At 45.6% G+C, this 24,186-nt stretch overlaps 1 protein-coding gene across 1 annotated transcript in view; it reads left to right on the top strand.

Annotated features, from left to right (window-relative positions):
• The first annotated feature begins 794 nt into the window (after positions 1-794).
• Positions 795-24,186, top strand: part of MBOAT1 (membrane bound O-acyltransferase domain containing 1) — a 107,821-nt gene continuing 84,429 nt past the window's right edge. The window contains exon 1 of the mRNA XM_037153631.2: positions 795-1,250. Coding sequence (XP_037009526.2) covers positions 1,155-1,250 — 96 coding nt within the window. The 5' untranslated portion in view covers positions 795-1,154. The remainder of the gene's footprint in view (positions 1,251-24,186) is intronic.

The following is a 24,186-nucleotide window of genomic DNA, read 5'->3' as shown; positions in this document are numbered from 1 at the left end:
TCTGTTCTCTTGGTACTGTGTCATCTAATAGTTCTTTTAATATTACTTGTACTACAGTATCAGTAGGACTTTTCTTATGTGGCAATTTACATCTGTGCTGATTTTTTTAAAACAGTGCTTTCAAGCCACTGCTTCCTCAAACACTCGGCTCAAGCTGTTATCTTGCTCAAGATAAGAGGAACGGTGCTTCAGTTCTGGTCAGTTTCTACACTCGGTGGTGTCTAAAGAGCCTGTGTAGTATAATTAATTTTCAAGCATATGCCTGTGTGTGTCTGTGTGTGCGGTGAGACTGTCATCTGGTGGTGGTGGCCCCCTGTAAAATCTCCACGGTGACAAGGGGTGGTGGTAGGGGCTGCTTTTGCCCCTCGATAGGGGACATAGGTTGAGAAACTCCGGTCGGGCCATTTAAAGTTCAGTGCAGTTTGTTGGTGATGAAACTCAAGAAAGAGGGCGCGTCTGGGGGCTGGGCCCTGGCTCGCTGCGTGGGGTTCTCCTTGGGCTCCAGCCACTGGCGCGTTAACCCTCTGCAGTAAGGACTGCGAGGGAGAAAGCTCGAAAGGAAAGCGCAGGAAATCCTAGTGGGAGACAAAACAGGGAGCAGGGTGACTTTGTAAATAGGGAGGGGCGGGGGTTTAGCCTCAAAGGCGGCGCCTGGGTGCTGTGGGTGGAGGTCATGACGTGTTGCGGAGCGAGGGGACCGCGAGCTCCGAGGAGGAGAGGAGCCTCCCGCGGTCCGGGCTGAGCGCCAGCAGCGCGCCTGCGGGAATCGCTTTTCCACTCCCCGGGGCTCGGGTCCGGCTGGGCTGGGCTGGGCCGGGCGGGGCGGCGCTCTGGTCCCGGCTCCGCGTCCCCACTTTCCCTGCATCCCTCCCTCCGCCCGGGCGGTCCGATGCCGGGCCAATGAGCGCCGAGAGGCGGGAGCGGGAAGCGGCGTGCTCGGCGCGGCCCTCCTACGGCGCCCTGGCAGTGGCGCCAACGCTAAGTTTGCGCCGCGGGAGTTGGCGTCCGAGTGAGTCCCTCGGCCTCGCTGCTAGATCCCCGCGAGCGAGGAGGTCGCTGGCCCCTCGGGCGGCCACCCAGGAGCAGTGCGCGGGAGGGCTCGGAGTGGTGTGGCGCGCGCCGGGGCTGGGGCAGCCGCCTCCCGAAGATGCGGGATGGCAGCCGAGCTGCCGTCCAGCCTCTCCTACCGCACCACAGGCTCCACCTGCCTGCACCCGCTCAGCCAGCTCCTGGGCATCCCGCTGGACCAGGTGAGTGCGGCGCGGGGCGCCAGACCCCTCCCCGAGCCGGTGCAGGCGTGGAGTCTGTGCGGGTAATATTATCCCCCTCTGTCCGCGCCGCATAGCAGACTTCACAGCTACAAACCAGACAGGTGGGCACTTTTTTTGAGTTTGTTTTTCTCCTGTAAGTGTGAAAAACATTGATGTACTGTGCACGACAGTTCCGAAAGAACTTATAAAAAAGTTTTGAGTTGCCTTGTTTCCTGTTACCAAGTCCTGAAGTCTTTTGATAGGTGAATTAGTTGTTTCTCCCACCAGTGAAGTCATTATTCTTAGTGTAGATGATTCTTCATAAAAATTACACTTGGTTAATTTAGAGGCTGTAGCCTCTAAATTAATTTTGAATGAGGGACCTGCGTTTTAAACGTCAGCAGTTAGACTTGTCAAATCAGGATGACAGTTATTTTGTACCGTATGTGATGTCCATCCGACAGGGAGGAAGGACACAGGACACTGGCTTCCCCAGGGCTCCCGAGTTGGACAGGTTAGTGGGAGAAGAGAGGGCGCTGCTGAAGTTATTCGGACTTTCTTACATCGTCTGTGACCATGAAAATTGAAAATGGCAATGAAGAACCGCAATTCCTGGTAGGAAATCTTCCTGAGGGTTGTGGTTGCCTTACTCATTTTCTTGTCTGCTTTAGGCATTACAGGCTAGATCCACCGTGGGCTTAGTATTGAGTCAACAAGTGTTTGTGGATTTAAATGGAACCGGGTGGGGCTGCTGGAGGAGGCCCACTGCACTCCTGCCTGTTTTGTTGAGCATTTGGCCGGGGTTCTTCCTCTGCCTTTCACTAGTGATATTTTTTTCCAACAAGAGCACACCTGCCGCCTTTCCACTCACATTCTTTCAGCTATGAGGAAGTGAGAGCCGGCCAGTTGCCTTACTCAGATACTATTTATTGACCCACCTTCCACCTGGTTTCCTCTGAAGACCTGATTCAGAACCTTACCTGATCTCACCATTGCTTTCTTATCAGTTGCAACATCCAAGTGAGTTTAGAACATGGGAGAGGTATGGAATCCTACCTCGTGCTGTTGTAAATTACTCCTCGGTGTGTAGTGAGGGTGGAGGGACCTAGTGACCTAGGCAAAGGCAGAAATAACAGCAGTCTTTAGCCCTGAAATGAATAGAACTGATAGCTGAATTTCCTTAAGGGGAGTTCATTTTGTACTTACCTGCCCCCCGCCACCCCATCAGAATTTATTTTAATTGCATTTTCTGTTTTAAGCTATTCTGCACAGGTGCAGAGAGGAATCCAGTGAGGCCTAGTGTGTGGAAAGAGACTTGTTAATGGAACCTGGCGAGTTATGACTGGGAGGTGCCAGTATGATATTATCAAGTGCTTTTTAACTGCATCTACCCCCATGTCCAAATGTCCTAGGTTTCTGTCAAGAAACCCTGTTGTTAAAAAATATATATATATATATTTTTTTATATATATATATATATAATAATTTTTATATATATATATATATATATATATATATATGGGCCTTATAGGTGTTTAATGGATGTTTAACAGATGTTTAAGGATTTCTGGGGTGATTGAAGGGAAAATGTGGGCAATGGGCAAGGAAGGAGCACCTGCGATCTCTTGGATCTTAGGACAGCCCCTCCTCCCTCCAGCAGGGTCCAGTCTGAATGGCTTGGTGACAGAAGCTCTCATAGGGCAGTGCCCCAGCTAGCTTATTTTAGACTCAGGGAAACATCCCAAATCATAAACAGTGTGATTTGAGGATATATGGTGGCTTGAGGGTTTGCAAGTGTGATGTCTTCTTCACACTTTCAAGGGCTTTTTAATGATCTTTAATGTCAGGCCGACCTGGGTGTAATTCCTGCTCCATCAGCAAACTTCCTGTGCAAACACATCTTAAAGCCTCAGCATCCTCGTGTGTAAAGTGAGAGATGCAATAAGATCTGTATTTGGGAGGTGAGAAATTTTATGTAGATGTAAAATTTCCTATGTGAGGAAAGTCCTTGTATCACACAGGGTCCTGGCAGGAAACAAAAATTCAGCCGGAAACAAAATTCAACTCAACGGGTTGCTGTGGAGAAACATGAATGAATTACTTAGAGGGGTGTGGGCAGCACTAGGGAAACTGAGGAAGGATGATCAGGTACCAAGACCTGGGAGCCAGAGGGGAAAGGGAAGGAAGTCCTGTTGTCACTGCCCGGGGAGAGCTGCACCCAGCCCCTGCCAGGACGGGTTGGGGAGCAGATGGAGAACCTCAGCCCTTCTCCCCGTCCACCCTCCCGCCCCAGGGTGGCTGGGTCTGCAGGGGTCCCTCCCCGGGCACAGAGTGGGGCAGAGAAAGGGAGGGCCCGATCTGGAGGGCAGTTCAGGAGCACAGTCCTTGATCAGTGTTTGCTCCTGTTGCATTAAAGAGTGACTTTTATTGGCCTGCGATATGCTAAAAAAAATGATAAAACATATACCTCAGATTACCCAAATTGTTCTTCATATGCCTCTTAAAGACACTGATTTCCCCCCCAGTAAATGACTTCACATCACACATGTACCTTCATAATTTCTGAATTGAATGCACTTCTGAGAACTTCTTTGGCTTTGGATGTTCCTGTGTCAAGTAGTTTATTGTCTGCAAAAACTGAAATATCTGTTGAGCATTCTACTATGTGAGTGAAAACCGCTGTTATGATTATTTTTTCTGATTCTTCCACTTACCTGTTCTGTTGACTCCTGGGGGAAGCTTGTGTGTGTACTTGTGGCCACACGGAGGAAAAAAGTCTGTGGCTTTAGTTTCCAGAGCCTTTTCTTAGTCTGACATCCTCTTATAGATGTTCAATGTAATGAGTCTTATTTAATGAGAACAAGTAGAGCACAGCACTTCAGATAGAGTATAGGAAATGAGTGATGACTTAGGGTCTTCCAGAGGCACCTCCCAAATGAGTGTGTTGAGAGTTGATTGCTAAATAGTGAGTCCCTGCCTGTCCAGCAAATACGGAGCTCTGGCAATTAGTACCATTAGTCAGATACAAAGTTTCACTTACTCATGGTAGAGTAAGAAAAGAAAGAATTTTTCTTTCCAATTTAGGGGGAATCAAGGAGTGGAGGATGAGTGTTTTATTTCTTGTTTAAATCATCTGCTCATGTTACCCTGTCCAGGTAGCATAGTTGGTTAGGAGCGTCATCCTCATATGCCAAGGCTGCATATGCTGAGGTCATAAATTTGATTCCAGTCAGGGCACATACAGGATTCAACCAATGAATGCAAAATAACTGGAACAGCATGTCAGTGTTTATTTCTCTCACTCTCAAATCAATCAATAAAATTTTTTTAATAAAAAAATTTTTTTAATTAAAAAATAAATCATCTGTTCATGTCCTGTCCACTTCGTTTTGGTTGTGGAGTGAGACCTGATCTGACTTGAACCAGAGCCGTCTAAGTCTGCAGGACGGACTCAGCTACCCGGGTAGATGGATGCTGACCTTGTTAATTTGTGTGGTGCGTGGTGGTAGTAGGAGCTGTGGAAGCTGAAACTCGTTCCCTGGTTTTGAGGAATTTTCACTTTGGTGGGGGAATTCTGGGTGCCAAGGCTATTTTTATTGACTGGCACCCCCAAATTTTGTGTTTGTATAAAGTATCAAGTCAGTGTTAAATTAGGAGTTTTTTGGTTTGTTTGCTTATGCCTCCCTCTCTTACTAAGTTAATCAGCAGAAAAAGGGACATGAGAAAAATAGACCAGGACATAAGAATGTAGGAAATGATATCGAGATTAAAGCAGCAAAGTTTTAGGGCTATTAAGGGTAAGCTTGTGTTACAATTTAAAAGGCTGGGTGAGTGAAGACCAGCTCTGAAAACCTGGCCCTCTGGACAGGTGAGAGACCCGCAGGGGGTTGATGGATTATTTCATGCGTGGGCTGGAGGTGGGTGTGGCTGTGACCACAGGGTTCCTTTACATGCCTGGAACTTTTAATCACCCTGTTGGTTCCCTTGCACATTCTTGGAAAGCCCAACCTTCAACCCTTTTCTTATCTAAGTCTTGCCCTTCCTTAACTGCTCAGCTCACATTCCATAGTCATTGTTAAGCCAATTAAATATTTATTTAATGTTATTAGTGCCAGGTACCCGGCCAGGTTGTAGAGTTCAAGGATAAAAAAAAAAGTTGAGATGGTTCCTGTCTGGAAGAGCTTCCACACCAGTGGAGGGGACAGAGGACCCGTGGAAGTGCACAAGCTCAGTACAGCCCCAGAGCAGTGCAGGTGCTGACGGAGGTGTAGCTGGAACTCAGGTGGAACAGAGAAGGGAAAGCCGTCGGACACATAGGCTGCCTGTGGAACCCATTGTTTACCTTTGACATTTCATCGTCAAACCATGCCCGTGGTTTACATTTGGTTTAGTGGATGGTGTCTTATGGTGTTAGTTATCTTGCTCGGTTTATATGCTGAGTTTCAAACTTATTTAAAGTCTCTTTGAGGCGGAGGTTTTATTCCTTCTTGTATTCAAAGGAAATAGTAGGCTCTCAATAAATGTTTATCATTAGTAACAGTATATGCCATTGTTACTGATACCCATTATAAAACTTCATTAAATAGAGCCTTTTAAAAAAATGATTTTATTTATTTTCAGAGAGCGGGGAAGGGAGGGAAAAGGGCAGGGAAACATTGATGTGCAAGACAAACATCAGTTGGTTGCCTCTTGTGTGCCCCCAACGTGGGACCTGGCCTGCAACCCAGACATGTACTCTGACTGGGAATTGAACAGGCAACCTTTTGGTTTACAGGCTGGCCTTCAATCCACTGAGCCACACCAGCCAGGGCACTGTGACTGACTGAACATGTCAAAAGTGGCTTATGAAGTTTCTTGGTACGATTGACATTTTGGCCAAATAAACCTTTGCTGTGAGGTTGCTTTATACATTGGAAGATATTTAGCAGCACCCCTGGCCTCTGCCCACTACAAGCCCATAGCAGGAGACAGCCGACATACTCAGAATATACAAACCAATAAAGTTATTGGCGATAATGAAAAATGCATCTTTTATTTTACAGAAGAAAGACTTTTTGGCCTACCCAATACATTCTCTGCCTGGTGCCCCCATCTGCTGCTCTGGAGATGGGCCCAGCTGCTGGTGATTTAACAATGTGCCTGGAAGTTTGAGAACCACTGCTATACCAGGGGTGTCCAGCCTTTTGGCTTCTGTGGACCTCACAGGTAGAAGGAAAGCTTTCTTAGGCTACATATTAAATACACAAATACTAATGAAAACAAAAAAAAAACTCATATTGTTTTAAGTAAATTTACAATTTTGTGTCGGGCTGCATCCATCCTGGGCCGCATGCAGCCCGAGGCCCGTGGGTTGGACACCCCAGCTGGGTGGACAACTGGGATACAAGTTAATCAAGCACAGGTGAAAGAGATGAGGCATGGTCATCACACAGCGTCTCTCAGGTGAGGAGGAGCAGCACTTGGGTCCTGAAGGATGAAGACCCAAGTTTTCAGGTAAATAAATTGCCAGATTAGTCAGGCAAACTGGTGAAAAAGAACAGCGCACGCAGAGATATGGAGTGTGGAATTGTGTGCTTCATTCCGGGAACCGAGAGCCCATGGCAGTGGGCAGTGGGCTGCAGTCCTGTGGACCACAGGAGTCTAGGCGGGAGAAGTAAGCAGGACTCACATCACCAGGAAGCTGAAATGCCCTGGTGAGGGGTTTACACGTTATCCCGCCGGCCAGGGGCCAGTGAGCTTTTTCTGAAGGGCTAGACAGTAAATATTTTTGACTTTGCGGGCCCTACAGCCTTTGTCACAACCACTCAGCTCTGCCATCGTAGGATGAAAGCAGCCACAGGTAAGATGTAAATAATTGGGCGTGGCTCTGCGCTCCCAAAACTGTTTATGGACACTGAAATTTCATATCGTTTGAATTTCATTTCATATCGTTTGAAATTTGAATTTCATATCGTTTTCAGGCATCGTGGAATTTTCTTCACTTGTTTTATTTTAACCCTTAACAGGTATAAAGCACATTTTTAGCATGCAGGCCACACCAAAACAGGCAGCTGGTGGCATTTGGCCCAAGGGCCAGACTTTGCAGATCTGTGCTGTAGACTAATTTTTTTCAAAGTTTGTTGCGTGGACTACCATTCACCAGAATCTGTTGCCATGTGAGTTTTGGGCATCTTTTCCAGACCTAATGAATCTGAATATCAGAGTGGAAGGGCACCGTGGGTACGTCTCACGCCAGCTGAAGTTTAGAGCCACTGCTTACCACCAAAGGGAGGGTGTTGGAGGGCTTAGTTTGTGCAAGGATTTCCATTCTGCAGGGTGGAGCAGGGGCATGGCCTAAGCATGCAGGAATGGGGAGAGCAGGGGTTTTGAGGATGAGTGAGGATCTAGAGTAGTCAGTCTTTCTGGGTGAGTGGAGGAAGAACTGACCAGAGGCAGTTTAATGGGTGTAATCAACCCACTGAAAGCCACAGAATTTTAGTCTCAGGAATTTGAGTCAATGTGTAACCTTCGTCATTCAGCAGCTTCTCTGAGGAGCAAAAGTAATACACATAGTTGGATATTTCCAGAGAAGGCTGTCGGAAAGTTAAGAAGTAAGGGTGTTGAAAGAAAGATCCTGGCAAATAGTTGGAAATGATGAAAGCGAAAAGAGAACTATCCAGAGATTGAAGGACTTTGAGGAGCAGGTGCAGAGGGAGGGAGAGAGCTGCAGGCTCAGATGCTGCAGGAGAAGATTCACAGTGAAGCTTTTCTGGGCCACGGTGAAAGTCAGGGGAGGCATGGGAGCTGGGGTGCCAGTCAGTTTGGTTTAGCCTGGGGAGATGGGGTTTGACGGATTGTCCTCTTGACCAGTGAAGCTTCCCAGCTGAATCCAGGGAGGTGAAGTGGAGAAGACAACACAGGACCCAAGCTCTCGTGGAGGGTGAGAGCTCTTGTGGAGGTTGGTAGAGTCAGACAGTGTGAAGAAGGACCAGAGAGGGTAGGGCCTGCTCTGTCCTCAGACAGGCAGCTGCTCTGTGGACAGCATCTCATTTAATATAAGGAGGAGTTAATATGGGTGGAGTTTGAGGGGAGGAAAGATTTCGTATAAAGATGATGGAAGAAAAATGGTCCAAAGAAGTGAGGTTCTTTTCTGTACTTGCCGGCCACTGCCCCCCCCCCCCCACACACACACCATTGTAGTGGTAAAATGACAAAGAAAATGCCTGGAGGCTGATGATTCTCAAGCTCAGTGAACGACAAAGGGGAGAGCTGAGCAGACTGAGGTTTTGGGTGGAGCTGAGGGAGAGCTGAGAGGAGGAGGTCGCAGTGGGAACCTTAGTAGTCTAGGGGGAGGAGGAGGAGGTGGAGAGGAGGAAGCTGAGGAAGTCAGTTGTAGCCCACAGCTTCAAGTTGGGAAGTGGAACTTGCTTGCTGGGCGTGAGGGTCTGGGATGAGTGGGAGGGTTCTAGGCAGGCAGTGTGCCCCCTCTGGGGTCCCACAGGTCTGATAAGGCTAGTGGCTGACCCTGAGCATTTTGATCTTTCCTGGAGCCACACCGCAGGTGTGGTAGAAAGTTCCTTGTGGTTCTGAAGAGATTGCTGTTGGGAGGTGGAGGGTGGTTTGCAGAACAGCCCAGGGACATCAAAGGGTAAGATGGGTTCAGGGCAATACTGTAAGGTATAAACCCCCAGTTTCACAGAACTAAAAGGATAGGGCTGGTGAAGGGGGCAGTTGCACTCAGAACTGGGGATGAGCAGTCTCTGCTGTAGGGACCCTGGGTGAGTCCAGCCGGGCTGGTGTCACAGCCTGGTGGCTTGCTTTGACAGTAATTGAAAGGAAGGCAGGTAGGGTGGAGGTGTGGCCACGTACTGTCTGGTATTTCAAGGAGAGACCTGGTAGGCCCTGGAGCTTTCGCTTTCCTGTTGTGGAACAAGAGGTGTTCTTCCCAACTTGACCTTGGTTTACCTTTCTGGCCAATGACACCAAAACCTCTGTGTGTAGAATGGTTATACTGACAGGCACCCAGCCGGCTGCTCTGCCTTTGTTATCTCATCCACCGTCCTGTGTCTTGTGACTTTTCAGTCAACCACCGCGGTCCCACAGACTATGATAAAGCTGAAAAATTCTCAAGGTCTGGTGACTTTGTAGCCATTGTAACATCATAGTGTAATGCATTCCTCACGTGTTTGTGGCGATGCTGGTGTAAACAAACCTGCTGCACTGCCCGGCGTACAAAATACAGCACATACAGTTTTCTACAGTGCATGTTACTTGATGATGCACTGCACAATGACTGTGTTACTGGTTTATGTGTTTGCTCTACCATACTTTCTATCATTATTTTGGAGTGCATTCTTTCTACTTGTAAAAGAAAAAAAGTTTGCTGCCCTGGCTGGGTGACTCGGTTGGTTGGAGCATCATCCCGTGGACCAAAGGGTTGCTGGTTGGATTCCCAGTTCAGGCACATACCCAGGGGGTGGGTTCAGCCCTGGCTGGGGTGCATATGGCAGTCAAGCAGTTGATGTTTCTTTCTCACATTGATGCTTCTCTCTTTTTCTCACTCCCTCTCACTCTTGTTCCTCTCTCTCCAAAAGCAATTAAAAAACATATCGGGTGAAAATTTTAAAAAAATTTTTAAAGTTTGCTGTAGAACATTGTGCCTCATACATCCCATGCTTATTGCATCTTTTCATGGCATCATTTTCCTTGTGCTTAATTTAATCCCGTGTCATTTTGTACCATAACATGCTGTATAGTCTTATAGCCTGGGAGCAGTAGGCTATACCATGTAGCCTGAGTGAATAGTAGGCTGTGCCATCAAGGTTTGTCTGGGTGCACTCTGTGATGTTCACACCATGACAAAATCACCTAACAGCACATTTCTCGGAATGAATTTCTGTCTGTAAACGGCACAGGACTGTATTTGCTTATTGAGGGCTGTAAGCCAGATATTGGGCTAGAATGGTGAGGTAGAGATTAATGAGGACCTGAGCCTTCTGGGAGACAAGCCTGGAAGCACTTGTTACTACCGTTTTACCTGGAAACCTGGTAATGCATGTACTCCGTGCTCCCAGGGCCGTGTGCAGATGCCGTTGCCCGAGAACACAGAACGCGGGGCCTCGGCACCTGTGGGGCTCTCCTGAGAGGGTGCTGGGACGACTTCCTGGGAGCTGCTGCTTTTGAAGGAGGAGGAGGAAGTGAAGGTGCTGGGGGGGGGGGTGGCGGGGGGACAGGCAGAACGGTCCAGGAAGAAGACCCTGGTTGAACAGAAATGCTGAGACTGGAGAAAAGGTGAACACTCTCTGTAGGCAGTGAATGTTAGTCATCTCGGTGTGTTTGGTATGGAGTAGGAACTAAATTAATGTTTGTTGGATTGAAGTAGAATTTTATTTACATTCTTGCATTGGAAAGAGTGACTAAGTTAAGATAAAATTGGGAGCCAGTTATTTTTACCAACCGGTTAGGTCCGTTTATTACTTGGATCCTACACTTCAGATGGAATGGGCCTAATTTCTGATTTGAAGGTTAAATCATGGCCAAATTTCAGACAGCTAGATGTTAATCTTGGGTGGTTTAAATATTAAATACTCCATTCCTGTTTTTATTTTGTGAGGTTGATGTATGTATCACATGTGATTACATCTGCAGATATTAATACTATTTTTTGGACCAGTCATCTCAGGTTTGCACGAACAACACGTGGAAGTTTCCTTTAGCAGCTGGAAGCCCCACATATAAACGGTGCCGTATACCCACGTGCTCCAAGCATTGGGCCGTGTGGCCTCAAAATTCCACTTATAAAGAAAAATTTCGTGGAGAGACTATATCTAAGGAAATACAGTCTGGAAATATCTGTTGTAGCAGCAACTGGTAAAAAGAAATCAAGATGTGTAATTTACTAACAGTGGCTGTGTGCTTTTCAGAAGCTTTCTATTTTAAGTAAGTCCAGCCTTTCAGTAAACAAGATAAAGGGAGAACTTGCTGCCGTCTTATTGATGGCAGTTCCCAGTGGTTTTTCAGGGCAGCATGAGGGTGAGGAGGAATCAGTGGGAAAAGCGACTTCAAGTCATTTACTCTGGCTAAACACGTGCCTTACTAATAGGCCACTAATCGGGAAACGTGACCACCTGCCACAAGGTGCACTCATTAACCCTTTTGTAATGTGTTTGTTTTTTTATACAAGAACTGTGCACGTGGTGAATCATTTACTGACTTCTTTGTAATGGTGGAATTCTGCTGTAACTTTTTAAAGTTATCAGTGGTTAGTGTTTTCTGCATTAGTAGCACTGATCTGATTTGCAGTAATGGTTCTGAAAGTTCACAGCAGCATGAAAGTGGTTTTAAATGTTAAGTGAAGATACCTGGGCTGATAGTGCTGGGGGTTTCCCAACCATCACATTATCACAGACATTCCCCTCTCTGGTTAGTTACCAAATCACAATAGGAGTTCAGGTTATAGTCTAAGTTGAAAAAGAGCAGGGGTACATTTGAAAAGGTTTTTTATTTAGGTGCTTATAAATTCTTATTTCTAACAAGTAATTAAAAAAAAAAAGACTGGTTTGTTCCCTCACCCCAATCCAGGCCCCCCTCTGTCTCACTCATTCTGTACCTCCAATTTGAGACGGAATCAACAAAGGCCAACAGCAGCAGCCGGTTGCTCAGGCCTGCAGGAAGTTGCTGAATTCAGAAGTCACTTCGTGAAATTTCATGAAGTGGTTTAGCTGTGAATGTCACTGGGGGGAGGCATCTTTGTTCCAAAGACATCTTTCTCCCTGACATTAGCTTCGCTTTGCGTTGTTGTTTGTATTTTACTTATTTTAAATATTTATTAATTTTAATTGAAAAATTAAAAAAAATATTTTTTGTTTTTATTTTGTATAGACACAGTTTAAAAATGAGTTTTCTAACTAGGTAGCTTATGGACTTAGTGTCAAAGTCACACGGCAGAAGAGGGGATGTGCTGAGAGGCTGGTGCCCCCGGCCCCTCTTTCCCAGATGCCCAGACCCCGCCCCACTGGCAGTGGGGGCGCCTCCGGGAGATGGGCTCTGGGCACAGGCACCCAGAATCCTTTTGTCTGTTTTCTGACACAAGTGTTGTATGTGTACAGTTCTTCCACTCGTCTCTTTAAAAAAAATTTTTTTATCATAACAGTGACTCTTAGAGTAACAGTGATCCATATCTGCATATGCAGAGCTCTTGTGACATTTGACTTCCTTTCTGGCTTCTCTGAGAGTTCTGTGTCTGTGCTTCCAGGAACGGACTTGTCCCTTAGCTGTGGCTGAAGGTGCTGCTGGTGATGGGTGTGGGGAGTAAAGGGGTTGGGGAGGGGTCTTCCCACCTTGGTGCCAGCTGCTCTGGTCACATTCTCAGGGCATATGGAGAGCAGTGAGGGCCACTCACCATGGCACATGCGGTGGAAAACTCGGAGCTCAGAGGAGGCAGAGACTGGTGTTCCAGGTTCCCCCCAGATGGAAGACGCATAAGTTGGGTTCAGGCAGGAGGGCATTGAAGATTCCCCGTCCCTGCATCTCAGGGGTAAAAACAACTCGGCTCTGACTAGCCTGGTCTCCAGGAGTCTTGGTATTCCCCTGCAGGCAACCGTGCTCTTTCAGTCCTACTTAGCTCTTGAATTCTCGGATTCCAGGATCTTCAACGGTAGGAAGGCTTGCTTTAGATAGTAAAGAACACTTTTTGAGGGTAAAGGCCAGAAACCAAGACTCTTTATTTTCTGCTTTTTAGTGGATGTGGCTAACATAGCTAAAAGAATTGTACCTGTATATTTTACTTTCTTATTTCTTCCAATGAGGCGGTGTGCATTTTGGTGCAGCATGGCAGAAGTGAATTGAACTTCGAAGCTCTGGAGTCTTCTCTTCTTTTACTTTCTTATTGGAGTAGGGTCAGAATGCCTCAAGATTTGGGTACTTTACTCTGACAAAAAGACCACGTCGAGAAGATCTACTGTATTTTTTGACCTATAAGATATGCACTGGACCATAAGATGCACCTAGGTTTTAGAGGAAGAAAATAGGGGAAAAATTTGAAGCAAAAAGTGTGGTAAAATATTTAATAACCTGGGACCCCACTCCACTACCACCCCCTTCCCCATGAGCCAGGTAACCTACATTCAGACTAGAAGATGTACCCCCCATTTCCTCCCAAATTTGGGAAAAAGTGCATCTTATAGTCTGAAAAATACAGTATGTCTTGTGTGCTAGGGATGTTGAACTGTTTTCACATCCTTCTGTGAAAGATAATTTTGCCCATTCTTCTCAAAACAATGTGTTAACTTACCTGTAGGCTATTTTGCAAAAAGGAAGCAATTTTTTTGTCAATGTGGAGAGAAAGACAAAAAAGTTTTAAGTTTTTTTAACAAATGAGGCCTGGAGGTGGGAGTTTACAAAAAAGGTATAGCACAAGACTATCTTAACATTTATTTTTGTAATCTGAGGTGTACTGAGTTAACATTTACCTTACTTTTATAGTTAGCTTTACTAAGTTCTAAAAGTTAAATTGAATTATGTGTAAATTATCCTCAAACTGAGGGATTAAGACTGTCCTTTGATATATCTTTATCTAATTGCCAGTTGTGTTCTCTGAGTTTGAGAGAAGGGCAAAATGTAAAATTAAAAAAGAATTTCATCTAGATTTAGGGTGGGGCACTGTTTCATCATAATAACGGATAATGCATCATGACTGTGTGTCTCAGCCGAAACTGCAGAGGGAAGTCCAAGGCAGAGCGCGGGCTGTAAACCGTCTGTGAGAGCTGCGGGGAAAGTCAGCCAGCTCTGGCGTGCTTGGCAGCTGAAACGTTTATGAGAGTACTATGTATCTAGATGGGGTTCTCCGTTGCCAATTGCTAGAATTGGAGAGGTTAAAAAAGAACCAGAAAAATGGTAATGAGAACAGCTAGACTGAAGATTGCTTAACAAACGGAAATGCACTTGGATGAAAGAATTGACTAAAGACGGTGGAAGCCACACATCATGCAGTAGCCCCCCCGTGAAGACCTTAAAATGCTGGTTGGTATGTTGCCATAAATGGGGCACACCTCTTTCAGAAAAAAACATGCACCGCTTTCAAAGACTGCCCTTTGCTTCACAGTAGATGTATCATATTCTTTGATAATTAAGAAAAAAACCTTTGCTTAAAATTTGGGAATAATTTAGATTAACTGTTGTAATGATAGTACAAAGAATTGTGTGTTTATTTTAATCCTCACCGGAGCACATTTTTTTTCATTGCTTTGAGAGAGAGAGAGAGAGAGAGAGAGAGCTCCCACCACCCTTCTGTTCACGGGAGACACTCCGGCCAGTTGAGCCACACCAGCCAGGGCAGTACATAGTGTTTATACACGCCTCACCCATTTCCTCCAGAGCTGACATCCTACGTTACCACGGTGCATTTGTCAAAGCTGAAAAATCAACACTGATCTGTAACTATTAGATAAATTCTAGACTTTTTGAATTTCACCCTCTTTTTCCAGTAATGTCCTCTTTCTATTCCAGGATCCCATACTTTACAATTCACCTATTTACACTGTAAAACTGAGTGTTTTTTAGTCTATTTACAATGTTGTGTAACCTTGTTACAATCTAATTTTAGCACATTGTGTCCCCCCTGAAAGAAACTGCATATCATTAGCAATTCCTGCTTTTTCCCCAAATCCTCCTTCCCCCCTCCTCCCCGAAACCCTGGCAACCACTGATCTACTTCCATTCTCTGTGTGCTGGCCTGTTCTGGCTATTTCATGTAAATGGAATCATACGTGTTTTTGTGGCGGGTTTCCTTCATTTTCAAGGGCCTTTGGTGCTATATTTGACTGGTAATGCTCATGCTCCGCTGTACTTTTTCTGTGGGAATATTTAGAGACCTGGATTTAAAGCACACGTCTTTTGAGAGATTCTGTGGTTCTTTCTGCTGGGGCACCTGGGAGCAACTCCAGCCAGGCCCGCTGAAATTGTATTTACCGCTTTGGATTTATTTTTCCTTTTCTTTTATCTTTTTCTTTTTTTTTTTTTTTTTCCATATAGGGCATGCGAGCTCGGGCCTCTAAACTCGCATTCTCAAGCGAGTCTTTGTACATTTTGTCTCGCTGCCCAGGTCAAGACCCGTATCAACACACACCCCACTGTCCTTGTGGGGAGGGCCTTTTCCCCTGTGAGGTGCCGCCTTTCAGAAATTTAGGCGGGATCCTGCCTTCAAGACGTGTCTTTGTTTTCTGCAACGTCTCCAATTCTTCCTTTCACTTCTCTTTTCTCTGCCTGCTTTGTGCCTGGTGCCCGAGCCCTGGGTTACCTGGATGGGTGCGTGTCCTGGGGCCAAGGCCAGCTCCAGGGTTGCCTGCATTTCTCATTGCTGCTTCCTGGAATTTCTGGCTTCTGAGGAATTCTCTTTCCCACTGCTTCAGCTGTGCATGAAAATAATCAAGCACATCAATACGAACTCATGTTTAGCTTAATACAGATACAGATGGTTACATGTAGGAATATGTGTGGATGTGTGTGTACTCAAGGGTTTGTCTGTACACACATATTTACCTGATCTGTGAGCCAAGAGGGTCCAGGAGGAGTGACACCCCATTAGCAGTGAGTACACCTGCATTTAGGTCTTGGCTTCTAATGCCTTCACGTAATGAGAGGAACCAGGGATCCTTGGAGAAGTGGCTGGTTCCGGGACTGGGGCAGGAAATATTAAAAATGAGGGTACATTATCTTGTAGTGACAGAAGGTAAAGAGCTACCAAAACAAAAATGAGCTCATAATGTTGAGAGTGTGTCAAATGGACATAGAACCATCTGAAAGAGCTTCCAATGGCCAAAGCTGAAACAATGCGAGCAAAAAAATAAAGGAGTATTAGATTATAGAAGTATAAATAAAAAGTGTAAATTATTGATCTATAATCTATAGGTTATTATAAACCAGAGTATAAAAGAAACATCTATGAGTTTATACTGACATAAATAAGGGATTGAATAAGTAAATAAATGGAAGGAAATGGAAAAATCTACCTGCAGAAGAATTCTAAATAATCCATGTAGATACCCTTCCCTCAAGGAGTGAAAGCATGACCCTTCACCTCCTATGCATGGGCTGTGCTTGTGACATCCTTCCAAAGAGATTAGTATGGAAAGGGAAGGGGAGGGGTATAGTGGGGGAACCTCACAAACATGACCTTGGCCAAGTGATCAAGCTCAACACTGAGACTGGTAATTATATCAATGTTATGTTACCCTTAGTGTGATGTGGTGAAAAGCACACTTAACTTCTGTGATCTTCCTTCCCAAAACCCCAATCTCTGTCTGACATTGAGAAAACATCAGACAAATCTCAGTGGAGTCTACAAAATACCTGAACAGTTCTCCTCAAAACTGTCAAGGCCATCAGAAACGAGAAACCGTCATAACCAAGAAGAGCCTGCGGAAACATGACAACAAAATGTAAGGTGGAATCCTGCATGGGTTCCTGGAACAGAAAAAGGGCATTAGGTGAAAACTAAGGAAATATGAATGAAGGCCGGGCTTTAGTGAATACTAGTGTATCAACACTGGTTCGTCAGCTGTGACAAATGTCCCGTAAGCTGTGAGGTACTAATAGAGAAAACTGGTTGTGGTGTATATATGGGAACTCTCTCTGCAAGATTTGTGTAAATCTGAAATTGCTCTAACAAGTCAAGTTTATTTAAAAAACTGATGCTGTTTATTTTTAATCTAGAATCATTAATTGTGCTGTACCTGTGAATACCGAACTCACCACATTGTCAGAAGTGGAAGTCGGGACCAATCTGTTTTTTTTTAGAATTTTTTAGTCAGAGGAATGGAAAGAAAACAGGCAGTTACATAGGTTTGTGTTTGTACTTTAGATTTACTTTTTGCTTGAGAGTTAGGTCTGTCAAAATCTTTGCACACGTTTACGTTACTTTTAGTGAAGATGTAAAACTTTACCCTGTGTCCTCAGACTCCTCACCATTCAATTTTCACGAATGAGCAGTTGTTTAATAAGATGACTGTGTTTCCCTCGTAATACCAGACAACAGGACCACTGTCAAACCCAACGTTCCGTTCATTTACCATCACACACTCAGATGCTTTCACATTAAAGTTTTGACTTAGAATGCTCTTTAGCTCTCAGTTCTCCATTCAACAAAAGCATTCTAGGTATATAATGTTTAATCCACAAGAATTCATGAAAAAAATCTGCTCATAAGGGAGTGTAGACCAGATTGTAGACCCAGGTGCGGGATCTATGTCCGGGTTTCCTTCTGCGATCTGCCCTGTGATTCCGCCCTCCTCTCAGATGGTGGGTAGAGTGTGGCGGGGGACTGTGATAGGCTTAGAGCCAGTGCTTGGTAGATGTGTGATCTTGGACAAGCCATTTGAACTTTCAGAACCTCATTCCTCGTTTGTAAAATGAGCTAATAATACCTACATGTTAAGGGGTGGTTGTGAGTATCAACGGGGTGGTTGACCCGTGGGGAAGGTTTTAGCAAATTATTTAGTCAGCGTGTAGATGTCGTTTGCTGTTATTTCCCCATCGTCAGCCCTGTCCCATTTTTGAGCCAGTAGGGAAAAAGGCCCTGTTGTTATAGCACTGAACTTAAGAAATACGTACACATTTCCTGTCTTGTAGGAGTTTTCCTTTCTACCGGTCTAAGCTGAACAACTGTCTTACTCCATTGACATGTCTTAGATTTCAGTATGTCTTTGGGACTATCTTTTTTTTTAAAGTACACCTCAATGTTACTTCACAATGATGTTTACATTTTAGACATAAAGATACTAACATGCATTCCTTACTTGATTTACTTGACTATCTTAATGAATGAATAGGATACCTGGGCAGTGAGCTGGGTGTGGGTTGAAGAGATTTAGGCTACTTGAAGGCAGAAAAGATAAGGCACAAGGAGACAGTGAGTAAAGATATGGACACAGATAGAAAGAAAACTTTTCTTTTGACTGTAGTGAAATGTGAGGGTGAAATGCAAGTAAGTTTAGTGCACACAGGAAATGACTTTTTAAAATCAGGTAAACAAACATCATTTCTTTTAAAAAAGATTTTATTTATTTCTTTTTAGAGAGGAGAAGGGAGGGAGAATGAGAGGGAGAAGAACATCACTGTGTGGTTGCCTCTCATAATCCCCAACCAGGGACCTGGCCTGCAACCCAGGCATGTGCCCTGACCCAGAATTGAACCAGCGACCTGACCCTTCAGTTTGCAGGAGGACAGCGCTCAATCCACTGACCCACAGCAGCCAGGACCTATAGGTGTTCTTATTTATTCTATCATATGGCAACATTTCTATCTTTAACTTCTGGTCATAGTGCTAATCAAGTTATAAATAAAAATTTCTGCAATAAGTGCTTCCTATATACTGTGCCGAATACTCTACATGAATTACCTAAGCCATACAACAACCCTGTGTGGAAAGAAATAGTGTGTCCCATAAAAAGCTGGGAGGCTCGGTCACTAGTGTAAGACCCATGGCTGGTCAGCAGTAGACCAGGATTTGGACCCAGGGGGTTTGGGTTCGTACCCTAGACTCTTATCCACTTCTGTATGTTATGCCAAAAGGCATCAGGTACAGCCTCAAAGCAGGAGGATTCTGAGACTATTTGGGTTAATCTGGTAATGAACCAGAATGCAAAGCAGTTGTTCGTCTGCCCTGTTTGGATTGTCCAAAGTGGTACAGTGACCCAGGGGAAACATTCTGCTCGCCTGTCCACAGCAGGTGGTATGGTGGAAGGTCAGGTGGCCACAGCAGTCCACTCTGCTGGCCAGTTCGTGCCTCCCCACGTGTTCAGTGCTGAGTGTCAGCTTTTGAGAAGGACATTGGCAAACTGCGGGATAGCGGAAGAAGGGGAGCAGCAGTGTGTGCAGCCTCAGACCCAGTGCACGTCAGGAGAAATTGCTGAAGGAAGAGGAAGTGTGTAACTTAAGAAAAACCTTAGGGATGATGTGATAGCATTTTTTCAGGTATTTGAAGAGTATAATTACTCTGTGTCCTCAGCAGAATTAAAGTCCAGGGGCAGAAACTTTAGGGAGTTAGGTTTCAATCCATCGTAAACTTCCTTATGAACAAGAGCCATAGAGATAGAAGAATCGACCGCCATTGGTGTTCCTGAGCCCCCATCCCTGGTGCTTTTCAGGCAGAAGCTGTGTGGCGAGGATTCCCATCGTCAGGAACTGCCCTTTTCTTCCCTGATGTCCCTCCCTGCTGGCCCCGAGTTCTGTTCTCTGTCCTGCAGCCAGCCCACATTGATTTTCATCTCAGTATTAGTTGACAAGTCAGTGGCTTAAGGAGCAACCTTTGCTAATGACCATTTAAAGATAGAAAGATCCCTAAATGGTAAGCAGTAGAGGAATAGTTAGACTAAATTATGGTATATTCAAGCTGTGGAATCATATGTAAGTATTAGAGAGCATAAGGTCATTTGAAAGATGTACATCACATTGAGTACATTTTAAAAATGCTCTATTTATCTATCTAGTTATGGAACGATAGTCCCCCAAGTGTAGCCAGAGGTCAGAGTGGCCTCAACCCTTCCAACAATCACCCAGATTACCAGGGAGTATGAGGGAAATTTTAACTTTTTAGTTTTTACATCTGTATTTCAAAAAAACAAACATAGTGTTTTACTGTTTGTTTGTTTGTTTGTTTATTTATCTTTAGAGAGGAAGGGAAGGAGAGAGGGAGAGAAATATCAAAGTATGGTTGACTCTTGTGTGTCCCCTCCTGGGAACTGGCCTGCAACCCAGGCATGTGCCCTGACTGGGAATCAAACCACAGGCCTGTGCTCAATCCACTGAGCTACACCAGCCAGGGCTAGTATTTTACTACTTAAAACACAAAAAGGAAAGAACTCCAAGACCAAAAAAAAAGTCATGTGCAGAATAGTAGGTGGTGTGGGGCTCTCCAGTCATAAAGCCAACAGGGGTGCGGGGGGAGGTCTGTGAAGAGGGAAGGTACAGAGTTGTCGCAGACACGGAGTCCTGGGAATCTTGGCAAATGGGACTTTTCACAAGAGAGGAGAAACTGGAAACAGAGGTTGACTAAGGAGGTGAAGTGATGACATCTGCTTGAGCCACGTTCAGATGAGAGCAAGGTTTTTTTTTTTTTTTAAAAAAAAAAAAAGCCACGAAAGCAGTGTGCAACTTGAGAGAGCAGAGTTGGGGAGATGGAACTGGAAGGGATGGGCATCCCGGGGTGAATGAAACCGGGAAAAGGATGAACTCACTGAGGGAGGAGGTGGGCTGAGGCCACAGCAGACGCTCTTTCTGGCGAACACTCCTGAGTGTGCATGGAGGGGCCCAGTTAGGAAGGTAATTCAGTAGCGTGGACACAGCGGAGAGTGGGAGGGGTGTTGCAAGACCCTGAAGGGAGGGAGAGGGTTGAATTGTTTTGAGAAGACAGTTAGTTGTTGGAGGTGGCGGAGAAGGCAGCTTCAGAGAAGAAGTGGTACAGAGGGCAGCACTGCAGAGTCTGGGAGGGAGTGAGGTGGGAGGAAAGGGTTGGACGGATGTGTAGCCCGCTCATGAGAGAAACCCGATGACTTCACAGAAGAGAGATGACAAGGCACAATGGCAGGAAGGGCTGCGGGGAGTCTCGCTTTTCTTTTTGAAGGTAGAGGAGAGTTATCCGTATTTGAAGACAGAAGTAAAGAGATGACAAAATCTGGGGAGAGGAAGCTGACAGAGACTTACTTGTTGGTGCAGGATGGATTAAATGGGAGAGGGCACAGGACCCAGCACTTAGGCAACTGAGGACATCAGGAGAAGGTTCCTGCTCCACCTGGAGGGACAGGGGTGGGCCTGCTTCACTTCCAGGTGGAGACACAAAGAAGTGCGGGTGCCCCTGCTGTAGGGCCTTGGCTTTGGGTTTTCATCAACTGAACAATGCCTCAGAGAAAATTAATTTATTCACATGTATTCTTCAGGAAGAGCCAGGTAGATGGGAGCAGTGTCCTCGGTGGGATGGGCTCAACATGTCCTCGGGTCCTAAGGCATCCCAAGGTGGCTGCAAGTGTCCTCGGTGTACAGCACTCATTCCCAAAGAGCAGTCACTGTCACAATCACCTGGGCAGCTTTGTAAACACAGGGCTTCCTGGGCCCAGCCCTGATCTTTCTGAGTCAGAATTTCCCAGGTGTCCCAGTCTAAGACTCTCAGGGAATCTAAAGAATCAGCCTCCCCTTCAGGAGCTGCCCGGATGCGCTGCAGGGACTTTCACAGGAAGTGCGACTTTATCTAGAGCATGAAAACTCTGCGTCCTCTGTGAAGGTTTGTCTGAACTTCTGTTTCTTTAGGGACTTGTTCTAAATTTTTGCTCACTGGGGAATTTCAAGTTTCCCATGGTGATCAGGCGACTCGTTATTTCCAAGGCTGAGCCAGCCTTTGTTTCTTTGGGTATGTGTTTTGTCGTTGACCATTTTTAGCCTCCTGTGTCTTGTTCCTACGAGCACTGAGGCAGGGCTGAGTACCCGGGAATCTTTTTCTCTGCCTGCTGTTCCAGTTCACAGGGCCGCCTCTTACTCCTGCCACACACGGTGTTTCCATTGTGCTTTTACGCTTCAGTAGGCAACTGGTGTTTTGTTAAATTTCTCCCTTTTTTGGTCTGATCAATGGAATTATTACTTCTCTACTTACTCTTTTATATTAATGAATCCACAGGTCTCAGTGACATGGTGCTCTCGTGTGCTCTCTCTGTTGAAGATGGAGATTGCCGGGTCTCTTCTGGCTTCACCAATTGTTTTAAATTTGTGAATTAAGACTTTGGGACTATTTTCACTGGGGCAGTAGGACGAAGAAAGTGAGCTCTGTGGGACCGTCGCAGAGACTTGCCCTGGAGAACACTCCCCATAAAATACATGTGGAACGGCCATGTGGATGCTTGTGCTGGATGTGTTACAGACATTTTCGTATAGACCTTTCAGAATTATGCCAACAATAATATTGCTGCCTTCACATTGTATGGACAAGGTCTTAGGCTCATGGAGATGAGATCACTTGTTCGAGGACACCAAGTCCATGCTCTTTCTGTTGTGGCATGCTGACTCCTTTGCTCAGATCTTCAGGATTAGTCCAGCATGGCCGTGGTAGGAGGGATGACCCCTAGCACTGGGTGGTTAGTGCAGACGGAGTTGCCGTTGGTCGGTGTTCAAACACTCCAGGCAGCTTAGGAGTCATCGCTCCTGTCCTGGGAAGGACTGGAGATTAATATCTGAAGGAGCAGGTTCTGGTGTTCAAAGATGTTTTAGAGGAATAAACATAGAAGGTTATTTTTATCCCAAAGAGGTTTAAGTTTGAAATAAATGTTTCCAACCCACCCGGTAAACAGTTTTATGGTCGTATTTACAGGCTACAGGTTTTGCTTAAAGCTGAATGGCTTGTGGTTTACTTTCCACATGTCATTGTGGAACTTGTTAAATTAACTAGAAATTGATCATTGGGAGTGATCCAAGGCCTTGCGGGTTTTCTTCCAAATTTCTGGTTAGTTTCCTTACTTTCAGAAGTAGATGTTTTCTTTCTCAGGTGGTTTTTCTGAAGCCCCAGGCACAGATACAATTGTTACTCGTGTATGTTGTTCAAGGTGTGCCTTTGAGAATGTTCCTGTTTGTGTCTCTTCTTCACAGGCTCCCCAGAGCTCTGCCCCCAGGTCAGGTCTCTTCATGCTGACCTTGCTGACGGGACAGATTGAGATCCAGGGGCCAGCCAGGGAAGACTTGCTCGGTGAACTTGGGTCAGGCAGCATGTTCTTATCCCTTGCACATGGGACCACATGCTGTCACTTCTCTTTCTGTCTCAGTCCTTCACCCTGGGCTTTAGGAGCTGAAACTCGGAACACATGGGTTTTTAAGGGCTTGGACCTGGAGAGGGAGGATACAGGGGGACGGTTTTGCCGGAAACATAATCGAAGGCAGAGTACCTGTTGGTACAGACATTGTGGAAACCGGTACAGAGGCTCCTCAAAAACTAAAATTAGAACTACCGTATGATCCAGCAACCACACTTCTGGATTCGTACGAAGGAAATGAAGTTACAACCTTGAAGAGACACCTGCTTCTCCATGTTCATTGCAGCATTATTCACAGCAGCTGAGATAGGGAAGCAACCTAAATGTTCACTGATGGATGAATTGATCAAGAAAGTGTGGTATATACTGACAGTGGGATTTTATTCAGCCAAACTTGACAGACCTTGAGGGCATTCTGCTAAGTGAAATAAATCAGAGAAAGACAAACACTAATACTGCGTGACATCACTTGTGTGTGGAATCTAGAAAAGCCGAACTCAAGGAAACAGTAAAACATAGTGGCTGCCAGGAGGCGGGGGTGGGAGAAATGGGGAGAGGCTGGTCAGAGGGGAGAAGCTCAAAGTCATGGAGAGAAGGAGTTCCGGGGTCTGACGTGCATGCAGCCTGGTGGCTCCTGTTAGCAGTGCTGTGTTGCACGTGCACTTGGAAGTTGCTAAGACAGTAGATCTTAACTGTATCCCCCACGCAATAAAGGTGAGTATGGGAGGTGATGGGTGTGTTACCTAACCTTATCGTGGTCACCATTTCACACCATACATGCCTAGCAAATCATCGCCTGTAACCTTAACCTTACACAATGTTAGATGTCAGTTTCTCGGTAGAGCTGGGAAGCAGAAGATTGTGGGTTGTGTGGAAAAGCCAGGTTCTTGTTTCCAGGGGAGAACATAGGTGGGATGCCTGCAGGTGAGACATAACTGAGGCTTTCAGCAAATTTCAGCCCCCTTACCACCACTTCCTTCTTCCCAGTAATTTATTGATGTGACGCCATCGTTACAGGCAGGAAGTCAGGCGGAGCTGCTGTTAAGTACCTGCAAGGCCCTGGGCAGGTCACTGACTCTCTGGGTTTCAGTCTTCATTGGCTAAATGAATATAATAATACCTGCCTTGTAGATTTGTTGAGAGGAGGGGTGAAAAAATACAGAATGCTTGGA

This window comes from Artibeus jamaicensis, unplaced genomic scaffold (genome assembly GCF_021234435.1).
Source record: "Artibeus jamaicensis isolate MK-2021 breed Jamaican fruit bat unplaced genomic scaffold, CSHL_Jam_final contig_482, whole genome shotgun sequence".
Taxonomy (NCBI): domain Eukaryota; kingdom Metazoa; phylum Chordata; class Mammalia; order Chiroptera; family Phyllostomidae; genus Artibeus; species Artibeus jamaicensis.
Note: the sequence above shows the minus strand (reverse complement) of the source record. Positions and strands in the feature narration are given on the sequence as shown.